This window comes from Pelophylax lessonae, assembly GCF_965119305.1.
Source record: "Pelophylax lessonae genome assembly, chromosome: 5".
NCBI lineage: Eukaryota > Metazoa > Chordata > Amphibia > Anura > Ranidae > Pelophylax > Pelophylax lessonae.
Genome location: NC_138772.1, coordinates 342,653,722 through 342,680,669, shown reverse-complemented (window position 1 = coordinate 342,680,669; position 26,948 = coordinate 342,653,722). Strand labels below are relative to the sequence as shown.

Sequence of the window (26,948 nt, the reverse complement as noted above, 5' to 3'; positions counted from 1 at the left end):
GGTGTTTTCTTCACCAGGGAAAGAATTCTTCGGTCATCCACCACAGTTGTTTTCCGTGGTCTTCCGGGTCTTTTGGTGTTGCTGAACTCACCAGTGCGTTTTTTCTTTTTAAGGATGTTCAAAACAGTTGATTTGGCCACACCTAATGTTTTTGCTATCTCTCTGATGGGTTTGTTTTTTCAGCCTAATGATGGCTTGCTTCACTGATAGTGACAGCTCTTTGGATCTCATATTGAGAGTTGACAGCAACAGATTCCAAATGCAAATAGCACACTTGAAATTAACTCTGGACCTTTCATCTGCTCCTTGTAAATGGGATAACGAGGGAATAACACACACCTGGCCATTGAACAGCTGAGCAGCCAATTGTCCCATTACTTTTGGTCCCTTAAAAAGTGGGAGGCACATATACAAACTGTTGTAATTCCTACACTTTTCACCTGATTTGGATGTAAATACCCTCAAATTAAAGCTGACAGTCTGCAGTTAAAGCATATCTTGTTTGTTTAATTTCAAATCCATTGTGGTGGTGTAGAGAGCCAAAAAGATTAGAATTGTGTCAATGTCCCAATATTGATGGACCTGACTGTATATTATATGCACTTTTTAGATTTCACACACTTGAAGTATGACAAAAGTGGTGTTATAGTGTTTCCATAGTGTTTGGAACTGTAAGTGAATTCCTTGATGCTGTCTTGTTACTCCTACCAAATAATAATTGTGACACCTTCCTTGCTCTCTGTGTACATTTATTTCCATCTCAGGTATCAATCAACTTGCCCTGCCTACATGCCCCTTACTGTAGACAATTCATTTTAGATGGTGTCATCTGTATTCCCCCAGTACAGACATGCAGACACACACACTGTCTGCGTCTGCCCATGCCTGTTTGCCCATGGGTATACATAAATGTCACAAATCATATGTTGCCACTAAGCAGCCAGTAATAGGCATATATCTCTGGACACTGAAAACTCCCACATTTTAGCATACCACTTTTGCTTACCTCTGAGGGCTGTTGGTGCTGGGATGCGTAAACCAAAAATCCTCTTTCTGCTTTAAAGGCAGTTTCCACAAGGCTTGCCTGAAAAAGACAGGAAAAAAACACAGACAATGTCACATGAAGTATAAGTGCAAATCTAAATTAACACTATACATTTTTTCACTAACATTAATACATGTGTACCCAGATAGCAAGCATTTGAGCTGCAAGTTTGAAAATGACTTGCCAAGCTATTGCTAGACTTGCCAGGCTTCACAAGTTTGTTGCACAATTGCAGCAAATCCACATTGCATGAAACCAGGTCAACTTTCTAAGCAAATGTAGCATCCTCCAGTGTGTGCTACTAAAAGTGTGTGTAGGAAAAAGCATTTTTATTGCCCACGGATAACCCTGAGTCACTGAATCTGGGTCAGGGTTATTAGAGGCCAGGGTTGGATGACTCATCCTGGCAGCTCTCTGGCGCCCCTCCCTGTTCCTAGAATATTAGAGAATGTTCTGGAACTAGTGGGTGGAGGCTAGGAGCTGCTGCCTTGAATATTTATGGGCCCTCAGCCCATCCCCAGGAGTGGGCCTGGCAGGGGACTGGGAAACCCATAAATAGACATTGGCCATATCCAGCAGGGGAGTTGGGTGGAAGATGAAGCAGTGCTGAGGAGAGGCAGTCAGTGGCCCTTGAGGAAGGGGGGGGGGGGGGTTACCTCGGGCTGGAGCTTGGGAAAGCTGGCCTGAAAGGATCCCACCACAGGAGGCAGTTGGACTGATTAATTACCAAAGAGGCAGCAGGAGAGCGCAAGCAGAGACAGTGAGTAGATCAGCACAGTGCAGGGACCAGTCAAGGGAGAGAGACTGTATGCTGTAGCAGTGCTCTCTTGAAGACCGCAGTGTGCCAAGTCTTCATCTAACCTTGCCCTGGGGAATTGCCATGTGTGTGTGCCAGTCAGGAGGACTGGAGGAAGTGTGTCAGTCACAATAACTGGGGGAAGCGTGCCAGTCAGGAGGACTTGGGGCAAGCAGCCAGGTGGGCTGGTAGTCTTCTGCAGTGGTATAACTGGGCTCAGTGTCTACAGAGAGGCAGAAGGAAATGCTGTTCACTTCACAAGTACTACTACTTTATTCACAAAAAGGGAAGGGATCTTCCTAGCCTGTAATGGGCTGTTGCTGAATTAACAAAGGGACTGTTAGTTCCACTGGGAGTGATCATCACATGCTGTATATAGTGAACCAAGTTTGTGCAGAAGGAAGTAAGACGAGGATTTTGTTTGTTCTGTGTTCTGCACATTTTCAAGTTGGGCATCCCAAAATTCCCTTTCCCATCCAAGTTATCATCCCCTAATAAAACAACAAAAAGAAGCCAACAACTGATTTTCTGTGTTTGAGTGAATGAAGGAAATGCTATGTGACTGACTTTGCAGCAGTGGGAACCTGGACATCAGTGACTCCTACACAAACATTCTGAAAGTCTTCTGCAAGTTCTAGTTCAGTTATATTGTGCAATAGTCATCCCACCACAGGGGTCACTGTGACTTGCAGAGCTCTTGCTGTATACTCACTACTGCAACTTTGCTCTTCCTAGAGTCTTGCCATGCAAATTTGCTACAAATTGGAAAAGTGTTAACTAGAACTTGTGCTTCAAGTGCTCTGAAACTGTACAACTTGCCAGTGAAAATGTGCAGCAAGGTAAAAAGACTTACAGTTCAACACTGTCACAAATTTGTGGCAAGTTATACTTGCTATCTGAGTAAGTGCCAAAACACTTTTGTTTAGTTTAAAAAAGTATCGTGAAAGTGAGGATAAATCTACCTAGTGGGAACATAGCCAGCAATTAAAACCTGATTGAGGTTCTAGCTCTTCCACATTTTACTATAAAAGCATTTTAGTGAAAAGATTTCCCTTCATTTTGTGTCCCGATGATGGAGAAAATCTACCCCAACAGCACAAAAAAATCAACAAAAAAAAAAAACTGTGACTTTTATCAGTGTCCAGCCAATCACTGGCAAAGCTTGTACAAGGAGTTTTCTGACTGTTCTATGAGACTGCTAGACCCCTGACCCTCTATCTGGACAGGGCTGATTGGCCCTGCATGCAGGGCCGGGACAAGGGGTGATCAGGAGGGACGGCTGTCCTGGGAGCAATGGTTTATTGCAGGGATGGAGGCGCCTTGACCCTAACCCTAAAGGAAGGGGGGGGGGTGCAGTTTTGGCATCTTTGCCCTGGGTGCTGGGTGACCTTGTCCCGGCACTGCCTGCATGCACCCTCCCAAGAAAAAACCTCACTAGCAACACACACACCAAACTGAACATGTGCAATCTGACTCCATAGGCTCTGCGTTATCAGGACATTATTAGGAGTTAGTGGAAGGAGGGGAGGATTAGAGAAGACAGGATCAAACAGCCTTTTTACACAATCCAGTGGATTAACCTCTTAGGTTCAACCCCTTTGGGTTTAGTAACACTTTAACTACTTCCGGACCACCCCATGTATATTTACTGCGGCAGTACCCGAACGTCATTTTGTGCTTCCGGGTGTGATTGAACACAGCGGGAGTCAATCAGTGGGTATCCGATGTCCGCCGGGACCTGACGATCCTTTTCGAGAGAGGCAGAACGGTGGTCTGCCTATGTAAACAATGCAGATAGCTGTTCTGCTAATAGGGGAGACAGAGATTATGTGTTTCTAGAAAGCAGGAACATGGATCTCTGTCTTCTTACAGCCAAAGTAAACCCTCCCACAGTTAGAAATAACTCCCTAGGAGCCCATTTAACCCTTTTGATTGCCCCTGATGTTAACCTCTTCCCTGCCAGGGTCATTAGTACAGTGACAGTGCATTTTTTCAGCACTGGTCACTGTACTGGTGTCACTGGTCCCCAACAAGTGTCACTTAAGTCTCAGATTTTTCTGCCGCAATGTCGCAGTCCCGCTAAAAATTGCTGATCGCCACCATTACTAGAAAAAAAAAAAATTCCATAAAAAATATCCCATAGTTTGTAGACGCTCTAACTTGTGCACAAACCAAACAATATACGCTTATTGGGATTTTTTTTTTTTTTACCAAAAACATGTAGCAGAATATATATTGACCCTAACTGGTGAAGAGGTTAGATTTTTTACATTTTTTTTGGATAGGTTTTATAGCAGAAAGAAAAAAATGTTGTTTTTTTCTTCAAAATTGTCGGTCTTTTTTTGTTTATATCGCAAAAAATAAAAACAGCAGAGGTGATCAAATACCACCAAAAGAAAGCTCTATTTGTGAGAAAAAAAGGACATCACTTTTTTTTTTCAGGTACAGCGTGGCACGACCACCCAATTGTCAGTTAAAGTAACACTGCCGTATCGCAAAAAAAATGGCCTGGTCATGAAGGCAGGGGAGGGGATAAATCTTCCAGAGTTAAAGTGGTTAATCTGAGTATCTACTTTAAAGTATGTGTAGATCACACTTTCTTTTTTTTTTTTTGTTTTTGACAGAGTAGGAAAGGGTTGAAAAGCCTGGCATTTCAGTTTTGCGGTCTGGAACCTGTTGGGGAGATTTCTCTTCACTTCCTGTCCTGGCTGTGCAACAGGAAGTGATTAGAAATCTCTACAAATTGAGGAGAATTTCCTTCTTAGCGCAACAGTTTTTGCACTTATCAAACAGATATAGCAAATCACAATCAATGGTATATTTAATCAATACAGCAAAAGGAGGCCGGTAAGGAAAGTTCATTTTCAAGGTTTACATGCACTTTACAGGGCCATCTAGGGGCAGGGTGTCTCTTGTTGGTTTAGTGCACCCAGGAGGGACCAGTACTATGTCCAGCACAGCTGCAGGCAGCCTGTCAAAGTCTACAGGGGATGGACGGGGCTGAACGCTGTACCAAGTAGTACCCATCAGTGCCGGGACAAGGTCACCCAGCGCCCAGGGCAAGGATGCTAAACTGTGCCCCCCCTTTCCTTAGGGTTAGGGTCAAGGCGCCCCCCCATCCCTGCAATAAACTATTGCACCCAGGGAAACTGAACCTCCTGCCCACCACTTGTCCTGGCCCTGGTACCCACATTTAAGTCCCATGCGTTAAGGGACGAAGCACTGGAATGCAGGTCTTTGGCCTAGTTCACACCTATGCAGGTTGCAGTTTGCATATTCCAGGTGCATTTTGCGTTTTTCAATACACATTTTTGATCCATTGAAGTCTGTGGAACCAAAAAACAGAAAAAAGTCCCTAGCCCTTTCCAAAAAATGTACATATGTGAACACGACCCATAGGAAACCATGTTAAATGGACTGTAGTGTGTTTCTGAAAAACCGAAAATGCACTAAAAAATGCATATGTGTGAACTGGGCCTTCTCTAGGGGCCTTAAACAGTAACAAAATCTGTTTTATACATTATGAATAAATATCACCAGAATGACATGGGTCTGCAGCTGATGATGCTCCTCACTTGCGTTCTGGGTTAGCTGAGGCTTTTTATACAGTTATCTCACTTGGTCCTCCCAATGAAGCGGATCTTGTTTAGTACAATAGAGCAGCAAGCTGTATTTCAGACCTCATTGTTTACATTTCTGCTGACAGCATGCTATGAACTTATTCCAGTTCAATAGATCCTAAGCCCTCACTGACACATCTACTGGGTAATGGATGTACCAGAAAGTACAACCTTATGACAATAAATGAATGACATAACCACTCATGCTCTATATTTGATGTACATTTTCAAATGTTTGATATTTCTGAAGTGACATCAACATATAAGAGATATCTAAACTAATATTGTTCTACTGAGATAGTAGTAAAGTCAGCTTATATTTTAGGGACATTGATGCCTAAGCTGAAAACCATGACTCTTGTTGGCACATGAGATGGAAGATATCTACAAAATGATGTCACATGACATTAATTACAATACTTTAATTTGTAGACTTCAAAATGTGAAACCTGAATTATGCAACGTGGAATACCAAAAGCATCTGCTGCCAACATGGTCGTCAAGCTTTGGTGGCTCATCCAGCTTTCACTGCTAAGCAAGTCATTGGCCAAGCGCATGTATGAAATCTGGAAAGCAGAGCCGGAACAAGGGGTGGGCAGGATGGGTGGCCGCTCTGGGCACCATGGTATCATGTGAGATAGGTGGGCACCACAAGGATATTGGGGAGGAGAGGATTCATGTTGAGAAGGGGAATTGGGGGGGGGGGGGGTTTAAAGGGATATGAATTGTTCTAGGAAGGCAAACTTAGGGAGGTGTGCATTTGGGGTGATTCATGTGCTGATTTGGGGGGATTTGTGTTGGGAAGAGGGATGAGGGAAGAGGATTTATACTAGGAGAGGGGATTTGGGGGGTTTGTGCTATAAATCAAAAACGGTAGAGAGGAAATATTTTTTGTAGGGGGATCTGTGATAAGAATGAGGGATTGGGGGAGAGGACTTGTGCTGGACATCGAGCATTTGGAGTAGGTGAGAGGATTTTTTCTTTGAGGGGAAATTTGAGAGGTTGAGGATTTGTGCTAGGAAGGGGAAAAATGTATTTATTTATTTTTTGGGGGGGGGGGGGATTTGTGCTGGAAGCATATGGGGATAGGACATGAGCTGGTGGGGATGGGGGGGGATTTGTGCTGGGAGGGGGGGGGATTTCAGTAGGGGGCAGATTTGAACTGGGAAGAGGGGGAGTTTATGCTCAGGTGGTAAGCATTTAGAGTAGTGTTCATTTTTTTTTTTTTGGGGGGAGGGGGTTTTCTGGAAAGTTTAACTCCCAATAAGCATATTTGTTCTAGGTCACAAAAGCAAGTAAGAGAACAAAACGAAAGTTAGCAACTTTAAAATGAAATCCGCTTTCATATGTTCAGCTTTCATATTTTTAATCTGATTGGTTCCCTTTCATTAAACTTGCTTTAGAATTCTGTTAGTGAATTTATCACTGCCAACGGAAGTAAAACAATAGACCAATACCAAAAGATGCCTGTCTTTGAAATTGAATTCATTATTTTGTATTAATAAAAGCTATATTTTTGGCAGATATAAAGACACATTAATTCAGTTAAATAATCATGAAAAAAAAAAAAGAAAATCACTTAAATGCTTTTTAACCCTTTCACTGCTGGATCAATTTTTTTTTTTTTTTTTTGCACACATGTTTAAAGGAGTTGTAAAATCAGAAAGTTTTTTTATCTTAATGTATTTTATGCAGTAAGATATAAAAACCTTCTGTGTGTAGCAGCCCCCCCAGCACCCATAATACTAATCAGAGCCCCATCTCTGTCCAGCAATGTCCACGAGTCCCTTGGCCATTCGAGACTCTCCCTCAAGATTGGCTGAGACACAGCCGCTGCGCCATTGGCTCCCAGAGCTGTTAATCAAAGGCTAATGGATGTACAAGAATGTACAACCATATGACAATAAATAATGACATAACCACTCAACCTCTCTATTTGATGCGCTTTTTCACATGTTTGATATAAGTGACATCAACATATAAGAGATATCTAAACCAATATTGTTATACTGAGATAGTGGTGAAGTCAGCTTATATTTTAAGTACATTGATGCCTGAGCTGAAAACCAGGACCCTTGTTGGCACATGAGATGGAAGATATCTACAAAATGATGTCACATGACTCATTCAGCATTAATTACAATACTTTAATTTGTAGACTTCAAAATGTGAAACCTGAATTATGCAATATGGAATACCAAAAGCATCTGCTGCCAATCTAAATGGACACACGCAGTGCCGGGACAAGGTCATTTGGTGCCCAGGGCGAATATGGCAAACTGCGCCCCCCCCCCCCCCCCCCTCAGATGTAAAGAAAGATTCAGTGTATTTCAAAAATTTCAAAACAAGAAAATACTTTAAACAGCAGCCAATTTACGCAATAATAATCCACAGCATTCGCATCAGTTTATGCAACAATGATCCCCAGCAATGGTGCTAGCTTATTTAATAACCCCCAGCATTAATGGCAGTGTCTGCAATCCCCATGTGAACTGGCTGGAGTGGTTAACTCTCTGGGAGGTTAATTAACCACTTGAGCTCTAGAGGATTTTACCCCCATCATGCAATGCTGTACCCAAACAAAATGTATGTATTTTTTTTTACACAAAAAAAAAAAAGCTTTCTTTTGGGGGTATTTGCACACCACTAGATTGTGTTAGCTTTTATGTGAATAAAAAAATAAAAAAACAAATTTGAAAAAAAAAAAAAAAAAAATGTTTACTTTCTGCTATAAAACATCCAAAAAAAATAAAAAATTCTTCCAAAACTTAGACCAAAACAAAATCTGCTGTCTTTAGTAAAAAAAATAAGTGTATATTAATGTGTTTGTGTGAAAGCTAAAATGCCTACAAACAAGATATATAATGGAATTTTTTATATATACTAGAAATGGTGGTGATCAGCAACTTAGGGTCCTTTCACACGGTCCGCATCCACCGACAGAGTCCGTTCTGCTCAGTGGGGGACGATCCGCAGATCCCCGCTGAGCAGGCGGATGACAGCTCCGTCTCCGCCTGTCCATTCTCATCCGATCCAATCTGCTGGAAGGATGGAAAGTAGGGTTTCCATCCGTCCAGATTTCACGGATAGGATCGGAAGCGGATAGCAGCGGAGAGGTCTCCCCTGACATCCGCTCCCCCATTGGGATGCATGGAGGATCCGATCCGCCTGAAAAACTGACAGGCAGATCGGATTGGATAGTTTGTGTGAAAGGGGCCTAAGAGTGGGACTGTGATCATAACACTGACACTTTGTGGGAACTGACTAACTGCCACATTACCAGTGACACTAATACAGTGATCAGTGATAATACTATACACTGTCACTGTACTAATGACACCGGCTAAGAAGGGGTTAACATCTAGGGGCAATTAAGGGGTTAATTGTGTGCCTAACTATGTGTAATGTGTGCTGCTTTTTACTACAGATCGATTTCTTTATTTTCTCTGCTTTGCAGGGAAAAGAAAAAAAAAAGCGATCATTCCCTCTGTAAAGAGCCCTGTATTGTCAACACAGAGCTCTGGGCTGTGATTTGACACAGCCGATCAGCAGGTCTCAGCCATGAATCATTGGCTGACATCTGCTGACAGTCTCTTTCTGTGTCAAATCACAGGGGAGTAGGTGGGTGGGAGCATGCGCCAGAAACCCTGAAATAGGAAGGGACGTACGCCCCATCACAGTACATATACCTCGACGGGTCAGCAAGTGGTTAATTGCCAATGATATTTATAATATGCAGCATGAGGGGGTAATGTATTTCCACTGGTCACTGATGCATTAGTGACCGACCAATGGCTGTTAGTTAACCCCTATGTGCTGCATTAGTGGCACCAGTGTCAGTGTTAACACTAACACTGGTTCCACTAATGCAGCAAATAGGGGTTAATTAACAGCCATTGGTCGGTCACTAATGCGTCAGTGACCAGTGGAAATACATTACCCCCTCATGCTGCATATTATAAATATCATTGGCAATTAACCTCCCCACAGCCTCAGCCTCTCTCCTCCTCCCCATCCAATCCAAAGAGGTATTGCTTACTTATGCCATACGAACTCGGTTCCTCTTCGCGCTCCTCCAGCAGCCCTGGGTAGCACACTCTGCTCCTCTGAGTCCTCTCCCATCCCGCCGGCGCCGGCATCTCAGTGACGTCACGCCAAGCCGGCGCCTGTGTCAGGGGGAGTGTCTCTTCTGACCGAGAAGGGAAGGACTCTGGCTCTGCTGTTCTAGGCTTGTGCCGAGTGCAGGGGCGCACTCGGCACATCATTGCAGCTATGTAGCGGATGATGTAGTGTACAGTCATACACAAACAGTGTATTCTGCGGGCACTTCACCTGCGCCCCCCCTCCTCTAGCAAATGGTACCGCCCAGGGCACCCGCCCCTTCCGCCCACCCCTTGTACCGGCCCTGGACACACGGAGCTGCAGCTTGGCTCGGGTGCCCCCATAGCAAACTACTTACTGTGGGGCACTCGACAGGAGGGAGGGACTAGGAGCACCAAGAGGGGACCCAAGAAGAAGAGGATCCAGGCTGCCCTGTGCAAAACCAACTGCACAGAGAAGGTAAATATAACATGTTTTTTATTTTATTTTTTAAATAAAAAAGAGACTTCACAATCATTTTAATTTTAGGCCTGAAGATTACATACCCCCCCTGCACACAAAAAATAAAATATATATATTCTGAAAGTAGACACCCTATAGAATGAAATAGAAGAAATTCAATTTTTTTATGTCACACAATATTATCACAAAGGTCTAGCAAACACAAATTTTCAGTAGAAATAACACTAGGCACCGAGGGTCCAGGCTGCAAGACTGATGCGGTCCGCCATGTGAAGGCCTCGAACCACCACCTGACATCCTGGGCCTCTTCCTGCTTGATTGCTGGCACCTGGCCTGGGAGACTCTAACCACTGGGGACACAACTTGGCTGCGCATGCGCAGAACAGGGCCGCCGGCCGCTCCATCCGACTGGCCGGCTCCCACAGCTGACACTCTCCCAGGTCGAGGTTTCCTGGCAGTCAAAGCCTCACTGGCAGGGACAGCCAAACCACTGGAACTCCCGTGATGGACAGGCAGGGCCGAGTACATGGGTGAGTGGCCCCGCCTGCACGAGCTCTACCGGCGATGGTGAAATTGTTGTGTCGGCGTGCCTAGAGGGTCCACACATGGGCTCCCTCTGTGGCGCAAAGCTCTGGGGTACAATAGAGGGCTAAAAACGCTCCGGAGGCCGGGACCTCCGAGCTTGCATTACAGGTAGTCCCCCCCCCCCCCCGCAGAGGTCTCCCCCCGAGCAAGGAGGAGCCTGTTGGTGAAGCCAGGCTGTACCTTGGGAGGCGGCGGCTGCCCGGAGGTGTCCCAGGATGCAGTCCAAGTCACCCATGGGGATAAAATGGCTCAGCTGGCACTGCGGAAAGGGGTGAGGATTCCTGATTCCTGCTCGTCCCTTTTCCAAACAGGGGTCTACCACACTTTCTGCTCTGCCTCCTGCATCCCCCCCATCCACAGCTCCACCTATCCCTCCTTGACCAATCCCGGTAAGTGACCTCCAAATGATCCCCTGCTAATTACCCATGTTGTCCTGTATGTCCTATAAACCTCATCATAAAGCCCTGCGCCTCTTTTATTTTTTATTTTTCTGCTTCGGGCCTGTCTTTTCTGATAGCTTTTTCTATTTATAGAGTAGAGTAGCCAATTTCTTCAATGGTTATCACTATGTGTAAGTGTTTTGTAACTCAAAGCTGGAAGCTCCAGGATGCTCAACAAGCCAAATCACACTTATTTCAATGGCCCCTGTTCACATGTGAGCATTTTGCCACCTAAAGCAAAAAGCCTGTTGTTTCAAAAAGTACATGAGCTTCTTTTCAGGCAGATTGGAGAGTTTTTGGCCCCTTAGATGTCAATGGGAATTACTAAAAAATGTGTGACATGAGCGTTTGGTTGAGTGTTTTCTGGTCAAATGGAAGCTCTCCATCCCTAATCTCCTCCTCTATTAAATAAAAAACAAAAACACCTTAGCCTAGGTTCACACTGCCACGACGTCAAATTTGTGAGACTTTGAATCCAACATCCCTGCGCGGCTTGCATACATCTTCTTTAACAGAAGTCAATGCAAGTCGTAGTGAAGTTGCACCAAAATTAGTACAGGAACCTTTTTCTAAGTCGGAGCAAGTTGAGTCGCACCGATTAGAACGGTTCCAATGCAATGCTATGCGAATCACATGCAATGTCTGGCATCGCGATAGTCTGAACCCAGCCTTGCAGTCTCTCAATTTAGACAATGCTTAGCCGGTAATAGCTGAAAGCATGACTATCAGAGCTGACACTGCTTATCTGACATAAAAGATAAGATAAAAAGCCTGTCTGATTCCTCCACTTACCCCACATGAATGACAGCAAATAAAGGCCAACAAATCATTATGTTTATCAGTTGCGCACAAAAGAAAGCATACATGTTTATCCTTATGAAGGAGGTAGAACAGTTGGACATTTCTGACACCAGCTCTAGGGGAATCAAAATGATCCATGGCTGTTTGCTAGTTACATTAGAATGGATGGTATCCTTAGGCTGGACATAGATGGTTTGAATCTCGGCTGGTTCAGCAGGAACCAGCCGAGATTCAAACCGTGTATGGCCAGGCTGAATGTGCCAAGTTGCCGGATTTACTTGCGATTATCACTAGATCCGCTGGGGGAATACAATGTCTTGGCAGGAGAGATTCCCCTGTCAGCACTGTCTGTGTTGATGGGGAGATCATGTGAATTTCTTGACTATGGTAAGACAGATGCAAACCCCACATTACCACTACTACTACCTACAAGATAGTAAATAAATCAAATACATCCTTTTGGAATAAAATTGGCTGTACCGGCCATTTATTAACAAATAACCATAAAACACATCTGTTTAACAAAAACATAATAATCACAGATAAATACTAAACCAGGTTGCCAATCTTTGAAGGCACTGAAAAAACCCAAATCGTTTTTGTATCTGTGTGACCACGCAAGGTCCCCAGCTGCAACACACTGACTTAGGGACAATCCCAACTCTTCCATCTTCTGCGTAGATACCCATATGCCCAATGCCCAGTTAAACCTCTGGTAACTAGCATCTTACAGAGGACCCCGTACCATAGATAAGGGTTTCTCAACCAGAGTTCCATGGAACCCTAGGGTTCATCCTGAGGTTGCTAGGAGTTCCTTGAGCAATAGGCAATTTCTGCCTCTCAGATAAGTTCCTAATGACACCATTGTTCCTTTTAACTCCCTGTAAGGGGGTAATTCTTCCCAATGATGACAAGAGTAAGGAGCATTCTTCCCACTGACTATCACACTAATGTGTCATGAGTTGAAGATTTTTAATTTTTAGCAGGGGTTCCCCGAGACCAGAAATATATTTCAGGGGTTCCTCTGTGTTGAAAAGGTTGAGAAAGGCTGCCATAGATGGTTCCCCACTATGCCATATGGCTGTTATTTTAGAAGGCCTCCAAAGATTCCAACCGCCAAGCCACTACAACAGCCGTTGCACAGCATGCAATACAAAGGGCGGAAAGGTGGGAAGTTTCTTCTTTCTCCGCTGAACACCAATTGACCCAAAACTCTTGACCCCACCTTCATTAAGCCAAAAAACCCTCCTATTCAGCACTACCCACCCCTACTGATATCTAATACAAAACAGGACTGATTTAACCCTATGTATCCTTTTGCCCTGCTGCACAGCTCAACGCTTTTTTTATTTTTTTGCTTCGGGCTTGTCTTTCCTGCAACTCATGGTTGCAGAAAAGAAATTTGCACCATCTATGACAGCGGTCCTCAAACTACAGCCCTCCAGCTGTTGCAGGACTACACATCCCATGAGGCATTGTAAAACTCTGACATTCACAGACATGACAAGGCATGATGGGAATTGTAGTTCCTGAACAACTGGAGGGCCATAGTTTGAAGACACCTAGTCTATGACCTGCCTTATTGGTTCGTTTCTACCCACTGGTCTCTTAATCCAGCTAAAAATCGCCATATTAAGTGACAATAATCTCAAATGTTAGACAGATACCGGATTCCCCATCTACTTGCACATACTATGTATATAATCAAATAAACTAAAACATGCTATCTATAAGGGCACTTACAATCTTGTATAATATAAATGGGAGAAGGAAAAGAACATTTTAAAACCAATACCTTTAAGGGGACATTAAAGTAAAATTTTACAAAACCGCACAGGTAAGGTTTTTATGAGAGAAGACTCTGGATGTTTCTTCTGTCATACTTGCTTCTCTCTGCCTGTCAGCGTTTGTGTGCAGACATGAAGCATTTCCCATGCACAGTCAAGAGACTGAAGAATCCAAACCCTAAAGAAGATTGGGAGAACATGGAAGAACAGAGGGGATTGCTAACATTTTTTTTTTTGTGTTGGCCAATCAATTTTCTCTCTAACCACCTAAGGACCGGAAGGTTTTACCCCCTTAAAGGCCAGGCCATTTTTTGCGATACGACACTGTTACTTTAACTGACAATTGCGTGGTCGTGTGATGCTGTACCCAAATAAAATTGATGTCCTTTCTATTTGATAACCTGTGCGTTTTTTTTTTTTTTTTTTTTGCGCTATAAACCAAAAAAAAAAAGAAACAGTTCTGAAAAAAATATATTTTATACTTTCTGCTAAATAACATTCCCAATAAAAAAATAAAAAGTCTAATTTTTCATCATTTTAGGCCAATATGTAATCTGCTACATTTTTGTTGGTAAAAAAAATCCCAATAGGTGTATACTGATTGCTTTGCGCAAAAGTTATCACGTCTACAAACTAGGAGAAAGATTTATGTCATTTTTATTTATTTATTCTTTTTTTACTAGTAATGGCAGTGATCAGCAGGACTGCAACATTGCAGTGGACAGATTGGACACCCAACTGACATTTTTGACAATTTTTGGGGGGACCAATGACATTACTACAGTAATCAGTGCTAAAAATGTGCACTGTTACTATACTAATGACACTGGCAGGGAAGGGGTTAACACCAAGGGTGATCAAATGGTTAAATGTGTCCCTAGGGGGTTCTTTCTAACTGTGTGGAGGATGGGCTTGCTGGATGAACACAGAGACCTCTATTCCTAAATAAGAGGTACGCAGGATCCCTGTGTTCATTACTGACAGAACGGCGGTGTGCCGTGCTTACAACGGCAGACTTCCGTTCTGTCTCCACAGGGAGTGATCGTGGTTGCCCGGCTACAATCGCGGCCGCCAGATCAGCTGATTGGCTCCCCCTGTCGCCAATCAGCAAGTGCGCCCCTGCTAGCTATCCCGCAAAGCGATGTACATGTATGTCGTTTTCGTGGGACAGAGCCGACCTGCGGCAGTAAAACTACGGCAGTTGGTCAGCAAGTGGTAAAGTATATTCAAACTGGAAAGTACAATTTTTTTTTACACTGCCGCTTACCACTCCCTGAGTTTGGTGCCTATATTAGCTTTTTTTTTTTTTTTACTTGGTAGCAAACTTCCTGTTTCTGTATGGCTAAATTAATTTCTCCACTGTATCTATGGAAGGAGCTATTGTTCTGTGCATTGTTCTATACATTACATAATAAGATCCCTCTACTCTGTATGCTGCTTTATATATTACATACTATAGGTCACTTCACTCTGAATAATGAGCTACTGTATATGTTACATATTACAGAACACTTTATTTTGTATGCTATGCTCTAAATGACACATAACATATATATAGAGAAGGGTTGGGACTTTAGATGAGGCTACAACTAACCATTGTACCTCCATCCCTAATTATTTGAAAACAAAAAGAAAAAAAGTTGGGACTTTGAGTGAGGCATAAGACTGAGTCTGATTGTAAAACAAGGACATAGAAATGTAGATAATCATCAATTTTATTGAGGACAACAAATAATCACAATGTTAAAAATGTATGAATACAAAATAACATGCATGGATAGTGCCAATCTGGCCAGGACTTAAATGGGTATGCAGTATCACAGTGATCTAAATTCCAGAATAAAAATAAAAGAATGGTTAAGACAGACATATGTATATGGTATGGGAAGATTCTCCATGAAGATTGCATCTTGTAATGCTCTACGCGTTTCGTGTTTTCTACACTCGTCAGGAGAAGAAGCAAACATTGTATCTATCAAGGAATAAATATGTCAAAAGGAGTGCCAAAATGTCTAATCATCGCCAAAACATGGCCATGTCTGTCAACAAAAAAATGTTCTACTTACAAAATATACAAAATTTCGCCACATGGGGCTTGTAAAGGAGGGTGCTCTGAAACCCTCTCACCCGGGAGCTGAGGGGGCAATGTCCTGTACTTGTGGGGTAGGAGTCTATGCATGTTATTTTGTATGCATACATTTTTAACATTGTCATTATTTTGTTGTACTCAATAAAATTGATGATTATCTACATTTCTATGTCCTTGTTATACAATCAGACTCAGTCTTATGCCTCACTCAAAGTCACAACCTTTTTTCTTTTTCTTTTTAAATGACACACAACAGACCTGAACTCTGTGTGGTATACATTATATACTCCAGGCCCTTGCCTTCAGTACAAGGTGCTGTAGGTTGGGTACTATGGACTATTCACTCTCTGCCAAGTGCTTTATGCAAATGTTGGCCAACACATTGGCCATCTGCTACCATTGACATTTGATTCCCAGTTTGCAATTTAATTATCAAAACTGTGAAGGAAATAGATAGAAACCACTGCAGTGCCAACCAGACAAGCATTTAACAGAGTCACTAACACCTCTCATCAACTTGCCAATAAAGTTTTCCAGACAAATGTGTAAGTATGCAACGCAGAGGTTCTCCCTTATCTGACAACTGGGGGAAGCACTTACACTGGCTGCCCAAATCAGGTTAGCAGCCTTGTCATCTGTCAATATCTGCCTGGTACCTCTCACTCTATCTTAAAGCGGAGTTCCAACCTGGGAAAGTTTTTTTAAATAAAAATACCCCGGGGACAGTCAGGGCTAGTGCATTCCACAATGGATAGCCTCTGATCTGTCCCGGGTTGCACTTACCTTTTAGAAGAAATACTTACCTTGAAAAAGTATTGTCCAGCGTTGCCATCTCAGGTGTGGGCAGCTTGAAGCCAGCGCGATCCTCTTCTGTATCCTCTTCCGTCTTCTTCGGTCCGACGATGCACTGCACCAGCCCCGCCGTCACTTCCGGTGCCGCAGCGTCATCCCTGTACAGCTTCTGGGCATGCCCAGAAGCTGTTTAGCAAGGTATGACGGCGCCTGCACCGGAACTGACGTCGGGGCCGGTGCAGGCGCATTGATTCCTGGGAGCGATGACGTTCAGCTCCCAGGAATCATTGCAAGCCAGGAAGTGACGACTCGCCGTGGCCGCCGAGGGGAGGAAGAGGAAGTAAGGTAAGTATAAAAAAATTGCGATTATCCATTTGTTTTTCAGGTGACCCGGAGCAAGAAGATGGAGGTAAGTATAATTTTAGGGTGGAACTCCGCTTTAAGACCCCGGATACTCCATACCCTCTGACATCAGTGTTTTTTTTCTGCCTGTTTTCCAGCAAATAACTCTTGGATCTCACTCTGTTCAGGGGTTCCTGGAAATCAAGGAGAACCCAATAGTGGCATCTTCTCCGTGAGATGACTTACTTTCTTTGAAAATCTTTATATTACGATATCAATCAGATATTAAGATGTTATTCTTCAAAAGAACTTAAAACCGTCAAAAAAGAACATCAGCCTAATTAAAAGAGAAGAGAAATAAGAATATGTATGTATGTTTTTTGATTACTGCTTCCATTGCTTTAAAAATATGTTAGTTAAATTTAAAGCGGACCTTCACTCAAAAGTCAAAGTGCAATTTATTTAACTCCCTACCTCCCATCCCTAAAGCTGGATACACACTATATAACTTTTGTTGTTAGATTTCCATTAGATTTACCTTCAACTATGTAATACAAGGGTCTGCCTGATTGCATACAAATTGAAAATGTTTAGGTCTGACCTCATATTATATGGTTTTTGGTAAGTCTAAAGGAAAAAATCTAACGAAAACTGTATAGTGTGTATCCAGCCTAACACTATTGAAGTTTTTTTTTTTCTTTTTAACGGGGAGCGGATTCCTTAATTGAACTTGCGCCCACTTTCTTCATTTTTGCCTATGCGAGAATGACGTGCACTGCAGTCTCTTGGACACATTACATGGCCTGATGATTAGTTAACCTCCTATGCATGATGAATTTTCTGAAAGCAGAGACCCTAGAAAATAAAATGGTGGTAGTTTACAACAGATTATCAAACCCATATTATAAAAAATTGCACACAAATGCAAAATATTACACAATTTTTTGGTAAGCTATAAGGCTTTATTTACACGTACGTTTCGTGGGGCTTCAAAAATGCATGGTTGAGCCATGTTCTTGCTGCCTGTCAACCTCCCCACTTAAGCTCGAATAGGCAGTGGATGGGGGGTTTGCATGCCGTGATGCTTCGCACCTGTGGTCGGTGGGTGGCAGTGTGGTGTGAGATTCAGCACATCACGCGCTCCTTTTTCTTTTGTACAAACTTTATGTAAAGTTTACAATAGGTACACTTCATTCAAGACAGTGGGGTTGATTTACTAAAACTGGAGAGTGCAAAATCTGGTGCAGCAGTGCATGGTATCCAATTAGCTTCTAACTTCAGCTTGTTCAATTAAAGCGGTAGTCTACTCCGCTTTTTAACTTTTACCTACAGGTAAGCCTATAATAAGGCTTACCTGTAGGTAAATTTAATATCTCCTAAACCTGCACGGTTTAGGAGATATTCACCCTGCATGCAGCTGCTGACACCAGCAGCGCATGCGCTCTGAAGGTCCGGCGTATCTTGCCGGACCTTCAGAGCTCCTTGCCTGCCCCCTGGCGGAAAGTGAACTCCCGCACGCATGTGCGGGAGTGACGTTGTCGCGGCTCCGGCACTCACAGCGCTGAAGCCGCCGAACCCAGAAGAGACACAGAGGGAACATGTCAGCTCCCTCAGCGGTGTTTGGGCTTCGTTCTAAGGTAAGTATTTCAGAATGTGCTAGTGTGCGATGCATACTAGCACATTATGCCATTCTCCTGCAGGCATTTTTTTTTTTTGGGGGGGATACAACCGCTTTAAGCTTTGAAAAAAAAACCCGCAGAGCTGATTAGTTTCTTCGCAGAGCTGCATCAGATTTTGCACTCTCCCGTTTTAGTAAATCAACCCCACTGTACGGCAGCACAATGCACTGCAATACATGACCATTACAGTGAGCTGCGATAAAATGCAGTACGCCTGCATTTTATTGCAGCATGTTGCAGCACAGCCATATGCTACTCTGTGGTGTAAATGGGACACATAGGAAACAGTTATTACCTGTGTATCCCTGCAGTGCCAGACATTTTACATTGCAGAGAACTGTCTGTTACCGCACATGGGTGTTAATTAGCCCAAAGCATCTGGGTGGCTATACAGTAGTCGGATCACTTCTAGCTGAAAGTCAACAGTTGGCCTGTGAAGTTTATGGCATTTCCAGCTGCTGTTGCAGCCAGAGGTGTGTGTAAAACCCCCTGCTGCTGCTGATGTAAGCCTTATGCCGTGACAGTAAAAGGGTTAAAGGAATCTCAGCCAAAGATACTACAGTTGCAGGGTAGGTGTCAGGCTTGGGTGGATCCTCCATCCTCACTAACACCTACTGCTGTCAGTCAATCTTTGGAGCCTTTCCTATATAAGGACTGTTTTTGTTACAAATTAAAGAAGTATGGTCAACTCTATTTTGGCTACAATTCTCCTATGAATCATAGGAGTGCAGTTCGTTCTGTCATTTTCAGTTGACAGCAGGTTAAAGTCCGCTGAAGGCTGACGTCACTCAGCCAGTTCAGGCTGGGGAATCCCAACTTTGTAGTTGGGATCAACCCAAATACCTGGACTTACACAGGTCACCTCCACAGGCCAGCGCTCCAGTGAACTCTGGAGAAGCAGAGCAGAAAGCCACCGGCCAACAGTCGTGGCTCTCTGCTCAGAGCACAGGGGAGAACTGAGCGATCAGAGGTGTTTGGTCCCTCAGTTCTCAGTGCAGAGGCGGCGGCAGATAGATGCAGCATCAGATTGATGTTGCATTCACCTAGGTAAGTATATATTTTTTTCTGTAAACCCGAAATTCTCTTTTACCTAAACTGGGACAAAATTCTACAGTTCAAGTAGCCTGGAGAACTGCTAACAATTCTAAAATGGATCAAAGGCCTTGTTAAAACAGGTGGCAAAAAAAGCAAGTACGGCTACGTTTCTGCTGCCCCCGACATCCAAACAACACTCTTCATGGATTTTAAAATAGAGAAAGAGCTATATACATACATGTGTTTGAGTTACCCCTTGACACAACGAAGTAAAAAAAGCTCCCTGCAGAGTTTTGCAATGAACTTCTTTTGTATCGCACCATAACCGTGCTGTAGCAACATTAACGAAGTGTGGTTGTAAAGCTAACATAGTGTTTAGGATGAGAAAAAAACAGAAAAAAAAAACCCAGTACAGAGGATGTTTGAGAAACGCAGCTTGACATGACTTGTATCCTTTAGCACTTAAATGCTGGCTATGAGCAATCTTTTACATGTCAAATAAATATTATCCTAATTCAACTATTCAGAAGTGTCTGATTTGAGTTCTCATTGAAGATTGAAGATTTACCTCATATTACAGTACTTTTCTAAATTTAGAGATGATGAAAAAAATATTGTTGCAAAGTGATACAAAATTGTATCATTTTTTTTTTAAATAAAATAAAAAAGAGGTTTATACTTAACTGCTCTGTGCAATGATATTGCACAGAGTAGTCCATTACTTATTCTTTATAGGTCCTCCATAAGGGAAGTCTGCATATTCTTTCAGCGGGTGCCCCCATACCAAGTCAGGTACTATGGGGTCACCTATGCAGGCTTGCTCCCAAGCTATGCTATGTGAGTCCCTAGACACACAGAGACCTGCTCAGCTATGCCTCCCACTCCCACCTCACTGGATTTGACAGACAGCAGTAGGAGCCTATGGTTCCCCCTGCTGCCTGAGTCTGCCTGAGCGGGACCAGAAAGTGAAGTAAAGGGAGAGAAGTTGCAGCCAGGCACAGTGCTGATTCAATCAGAGAAGACAGGTAAGTATCTAGTGGCAAGAGGGAAGGGGGGGGGGGTGGAGGGTAGAAAAGGTAGCTAAATGTTTTTTTACCCTAAAGCGGTAGTAAACTGTACCAAGTAAAGGCATAATGTACTAGTATCAGGGCTTTTTTTCTCAGAGAATAGGTACAGGTACTCCTCCTTTCCAAGTCACCCCCTGTCTATGTCCCCTACCCACCTCTGAGCACCATCCTTTGGTTCCACCCTTTGCCTAGAGAATACAGAAAAGTATACTTTTTTTGTACAAAGTAGTTTGAATTGAATTTGCTAATGAAAGGGAGTACATGAGGTCCCCTGCAGCCAGCAACAATAAATCTCTGTAGCAACAATAGATCCCTGAGCAACAATAGATCCTCCACAAAAAAGAACTCCAGCAACAATAGATCTCCCAGTATCCAGCATCAATAGACTCTCCAGCAGTAGATCTCTCCCATCAACAATTGACCACCCAGAAACAATAGACTCCCCCCATCAGCAGCAATATAGCTATCAAGTAACAACAGACCCCCCTAGTGACAGTCCCCAGCAGCTAACATGAATAGATCCCCCAGCACACTTGGCATATACATTCAGTGCTGGAGGTGCCGGAGCTGCGTTCCCCCGCGTTCCTGCTGGAAAAAAGCGCTGGCTAGTAATGTATACATCGCATACTAGCACATTACAAAATACTTACCTTAGAACGAAGCCCTCTAGCGCCACACTGTCGCCGCAGACAGACACTTCCATCTTCACCTGGTCTTCCTTCTGAGCTTGCATCCTCTGGCTGTCTGATTGGCCGCACCGCGATACTGTCACTCCTGCACATGGGAGTCATGGCACAGAGCTCTGAAGAGACGGCACGGGTACACTGTCCTTTCAGACCGCATGCGTCGGTGACGTCACTACCTGCATGCAGCGTGAATATCTGCTAAACCGTGCAGGTTCAGGAGATATTCACTGTACCAACAATTAAGCTGTATTATAGGCTTACCTTTAAGTCCAAGTGCCATAAAAAGGTTTACTTCCACCTTAATGCAGTGGATGCAAATAGCAAAAAAGGTTTAGACTTTAGAACCACTTTAAGAATGCTAGATGCAAAGTACCACTTTCAGCTACTTTCCTTGCAGGGAAAAAGTTTATTGGCAACCCAATAGCTGGAACTTTTTGGAAAGTGGCACTATTACTGCCCCAAATTCAAAAAGAATTACCTCCAGTTCGTAGATAACAATACTAGAGGTAATTAAAGTGGTTCTAAAGGTAGGACATATTTTCCCTAAATGCACTCCCTGCATTAGGGTAAAAAATGTCCCAGTAATTGTATCGCCTCCTTGTACTTACCTATTTTGATTCAGTGCTTTTCCATGCTGATCTCTTTCCCTCCTCCCAGGTCATAGAAAAAGCAGCGGGAGCTACTAGCTCCTGCTGCTGTAATACAAGTCCGGTGAAGAGGGAGTGGGGGGAGGGATGAGCTGTCCTATATGTGTCTATAGATGCACAAAGCCCGGCTTGGGAGTAAGCCCACGTGTGCGCCCTAATAGCAAGCGGCTTGCTATGGTGCTGCATGCAGGAGAAGAGGAGCCTAGAGCTCCGTTGGGGACCTTAGAAAAGGAGAATTGGAGCCACTCTGTGCAATACCATTGCACAGAACAGGTAAGTATAACATGTTTGTTATTTTAGAAAAAAGTAAGTGTAGCAATATTTCCAGGCATTGGGCCTGATGTGGGTCTGCCATGGTTACAGTTACCGCCAACAGCACATTTAAGCTTGTTGCCCAAGTGTGAGATCTCAGACAATGAACAGTCCGGCATCTTTGGTTTTTAGTTTTATTGTAGGAACTTGGATGGGAGAAGGGAATGAGTGGGATACTCCTCTGGCTCAACTAGTTACAGAATTGGGACACTTGAGAAAAAAATGCCGCCTAACGATGTCTTGGCGCTGACTGAATGCCGACCAACGCTTACTGGCGCTTGTAAACCTGACTTGCTGTCTGTGAACTGAAACTTGACTTCTGATGCTTCCTCACAGCTGAAAAGTCCTGTGCACTGCTCCCTGTAGTCTTCTCTGACTGATGTAGCCACTAGCAATGATGCTGCAACACTTAACACTTTACACTTCAGGGCCCAACCACTGGCACTCTCTTTACTCTTCAGGGTAATCTCTGGCACCTCCTTTACTATATTCCTGTACCGGCTAGCTAGCTCCTGGATTCCTCTGACCTTCTCCGGAGTGGTCCCCTCTGCTAGGCAGACCCCCAGGGGCAGTTTGCAGTACTCCTGACTCAGAATGCTTTCCTGTAACTCGACCCCAACACTTCGCTGGTCCTCAGCACACTGGATCCTTCTCTGCAGCTCAGCCCTGTATCCACTCAGGCAAGCCGCCTGGGACAACCGATTCTTCCTGTCAGGAGGAAAGACATCCGTCACCTCCCTCCTGGGACTCTGCTTCCCGCCAAAGACAATCTGTCATGTGCTCCCCACAGACTTATACCCCCTCCCAGAATTCTGTGCGGCAGAATCTGCCCTTCCAGGATGGATACAAGCCCTGGTGTGCTATTGGTCAGGTTTCCTCCACTGCCCAATGAGAGCCCTCATTGGGATACATTGGGGAGACTCCCCAACACAACAGGCACACCTGGGAACACATGCCAGCCTAGCTGAAAACAGGGCCTTGCTGATATGCAGACAAAGCCCACTATATTTTACCTAGCACCTACCTTGGAGGGTGCTCCATAAGCCTTTACAACCACGTTAAGACCAAATGTAGGTTGGTGCACAGAAACAAGTATTACTTGTCTCTGTACTCTGTATAGTAGGCAGCAAATTTAAAGCTGTTACCCAATCTCAACCTTTCACTGCGACTTGTTAAAGTGGAGTTCCACCCAAAAGTGGAACCTCCGCTTATCTGATTCCTCCCCACCTCCGGTGCCACATTTGGCACCTTTCGGTACCTGTTTTTGACAGGTAGTCTGTCCACACTTCTGCAAGACCTTGCCGCTGTGAGTTACATCACCAATTCCTACCCTCCTCCTCCTGCTTCCCCTGCTGCCAGGCCAGTAAGAGAGCGCAGCGCGCCTAGCGCATACATAGTAGGGAGCCGGCGGTGAAGCTGCAAGGCTTCACTGCCGGGTTTCCTTACTGGCAATAGCGGCGGCAGCACCCGACAGTCAATGGAAACGTCGGCTGGGGTGCCGAAATCGCTACATTTCAGGACAGGTAAGTGCCCTAATATTAAAAGTCAGCAGCTACAGTATGTGTAACTGCTGGCTTTTCGTTTTTGGAGGTAGGGGGGGCAGAACTTTGCTTTAGGGATGCTATTGGCTTCACAGCTGACAGCCTCTTAGCAATCAGTGACATGGACAGAGAGCAGAAGCTGATAGAGGAAGCCAAGACATTGATTCCCATCAGGTCCACTCTTATTGACCACAGGCAAATGGCAGATTCTGAAGCCAAAACTGGTTGCCTGTTGGCTATGGATCTGATCACTGCCTGCTATCAATCAACAGACACATGACTATGTCACCCGCACCAACAGTTGTCATATGGTGGCTTGCCAGAATTCTCAAGAGTGTCATAAACACTCTTTATAAATTCCCCAGTCACTGTCTGTCCCCATCCACTCTACTATGCTAATTTGCTAATTGACAGTTTTCAAATAATAAAGCTTTAATTCCCAGGGAATTAGCTTTGTATTCTAACATAAACCTACCCAGGATAAGGGAAATAGCACAGGAGCAGAATTCAAACCCATATATTCTTTTCTGATAATTAAATGGGATGGGCATGTATTATATAATTTGTCCCTTTTTTATTTCCTTTTTTGTCTTATTGTTTTTTCTTTTTTTTTTTTTTATCTGGTTCTTATCATTTTATCACATCATTTGAAAAGGTTTTGTAAATTTAACAAATCTTAATAAATATACTATAGAACAACAAAAAAAGCAATGGGAAACAAAACAATGTAAGATTCTTTTACGGCCAGGGTACAGTTTTTCTAACATTCTAAGGGGGTGGCCATTTTGAAAACACTTTAGCCTCAAATATTTTGGTGGTAATACCATTAAATACAGTATATTTTAAAATAAATTTAATTTGAAAAAGTCATTTTCTTTTCCAATTTCCAATTCAAATGCCTTATGATTTATTTTGGCATGGACGTTTTGCCAATACAGCAAACACATATTTGTAATACGTGACACAGCTATTTGGGTAGAAGCAGATGGAGAGGATTTTGAGACTGTGGCTTTGTATAGCAGATGGTGATTTCATCTGTAGTATTTTGAAATATGAGCGGAATACTACAGGGGAGAGCTGCGTTTAGATGTTTCTGCTCCCAAACATTATTATTTTTAAAATAATGCAAGATTTGTAGAGAAAGGAAAAAGCTACTACACTAACTCTCTGTTTAGGGAGATGCTTTGTACTTTGTCCAATGTTCATAAAGTTGGTCTCGTAATCTACAAATAAAGTAAGCTGGGAGGATAGAAATGCAGCAGTTGACATTGCTGACTTTTTTTTAAGCTGCAGGCTAGAAGTTTGTTATCTTGAACCTAGCTTCATTATCCAGTCCATGAAGTTATCAGACTTCAGGCGCTTGTCATTCACAACTAAAATACACGGAGTCTGATATTTGTGTATATAAATGTGCTGCAATGTGATATACAGGAATGGGCATGAACTGAACTTTCCAAAAATGACCACTGGATGGAGCCCCCAATCATGGATACATTGGGGTTGATTTAAGCCTCGTACACACGCAACGAATTTCCGCTGACCGGTCGTCCGTCTTTTGTCCAGAGTGGTGTCTGTTGGTTGGAATGTGCTCTAGACTGCACACGAATTTTCCCGCACGACAGAATTCTACTTCAGAAGTGATGTCATGTGTTGGTTTGCTTTCTTTGTGTTCTTTCTTCTCTGAGCATGCCCAGTCTTGCTCATAAGATTTTTCCCTGTCCAAATCTGTACTGACTGCACGAAAATCGGACGTGTTTTGACGGAGGACAAAAATTTTATAGCCTGAACACCAGAATTTTTTCGGCCGAAAAGTCGGAGTCGGTTGTCGGAAGCACCATACTAACAAGCCGAAAATCGGCAGATCGGTCGTCGGACGAAAATTCCCGGCCGAATTTCGACTCGTGTGTACGGGGCTTTAGGCTCCATTCACAACTTGCATGACTTGTCATGCAACTTTGGACATTGAATTGCAAGACAAGTCATTCCCCATGTTATCCAATGATACCCATTCATATATGCACGTCAAAGGTTAATTTCACACTTGTGCGACTTGTTATGCAACTTTGGACATTAAAACGTAACTCCACTTTTGTAGAGAAAAAACATTCCCCTCTGGATGATCTATGTACATTGCAAGGACTTTAACAAACTTTGTTGCAGATACCTCCCTAGCTTTTTGTCTGTGTTCATGTGGGAAAGTGAGTCTAATGGGGTTGTTTTCATAATTATCAATCAGCTGTGCACCTGCAGGGCTCTAATGAGGAAAGCTGCTGGGCCTGCATCCCTTTAAACATGTTCCTATTGGGAGCATTTTGTTGCAGGGGATGCCTGAAATCTGACTTGTATCTTAATGTAGACCTCTGGGAAAATCAGGGAGCCAATCAAACAAGCAGGAAATGATGTTTCTGGGGGGCGTTCTGTACACATCATGTATACAGAACACCTCCAGATAGCCATATTGCATTGCATTTTCAGAACATTACAGAGCTGCAGATTGAAAAGGAAAGGTCGTTTTTAATAACATTCAATTACAATATGACTTGTGTCGCAATTGTATACGCTATATTTTTTTTTCTATTTTTTTCCCCACAAAAGAGGAGTTACCCTTTAAATTTCAAAAGGAAGGGGTTTTTGTTTATAGGGATGTGGCACACCTCAACATAGGTCATTAGCACCCCTCTATACCCTTTAAATTTCAAGACAGGTCGTTCCCCATGTTATCCAATGATACCCATTCATATATGTGTGACTAAGGCTACATTCAAACTTGTGCGACTTATTATGCAACTTTGCACATTAAATTTCAAGACAAGTCATTCCCCATGTTATCCAACGATACCCATTCATATATGCACAACTTAGGCCCCTTTCACACTTGTATGACTCCAAAGTTGCGTCATGTCGTGCAACTCTGATGTCCAAAGTTGCATGACAAGTTGCACAAGTGTGAAAGGGGCCTAAGGCTCCATTCACACTTGTGCGACTTGTCATGCAACTTTGGACATCAAAGTTGCATAACAAGTCATTCCCCATGTCTTGCTATGATACCCATTCATATATATGCACGACTTAAAGTTGCAGCAACTTCAAAGTAGTTCATTCACTACTTTGGTCTGACTTT

General features: G+C 43.4%; 1 protein-coding gene across 1 annotated transcript in view; it reads right to left on the bottom strand.

Moving 5' to 3' along the window:
* CAP2 (cyclase associated actin cytoskeleton regulatory protein 2) overlaps positions 1 to 26,948 on the bottom strand; it is a 206,906-nt gene that overhangs the window by 92,427 nt on the left and 87,531 nt on the right. The window contains exon 4 of the mRNA XM_082258081.1: positions 1,007 to 1,084. Coding sequence (XP_082114207.1) covers positions 1,007 to 1,084 — 78 coding nt within the window. The remainder of the gene's footprint in view (positions 1 to 1,006; positions 1,085 to 26,948) is intronic.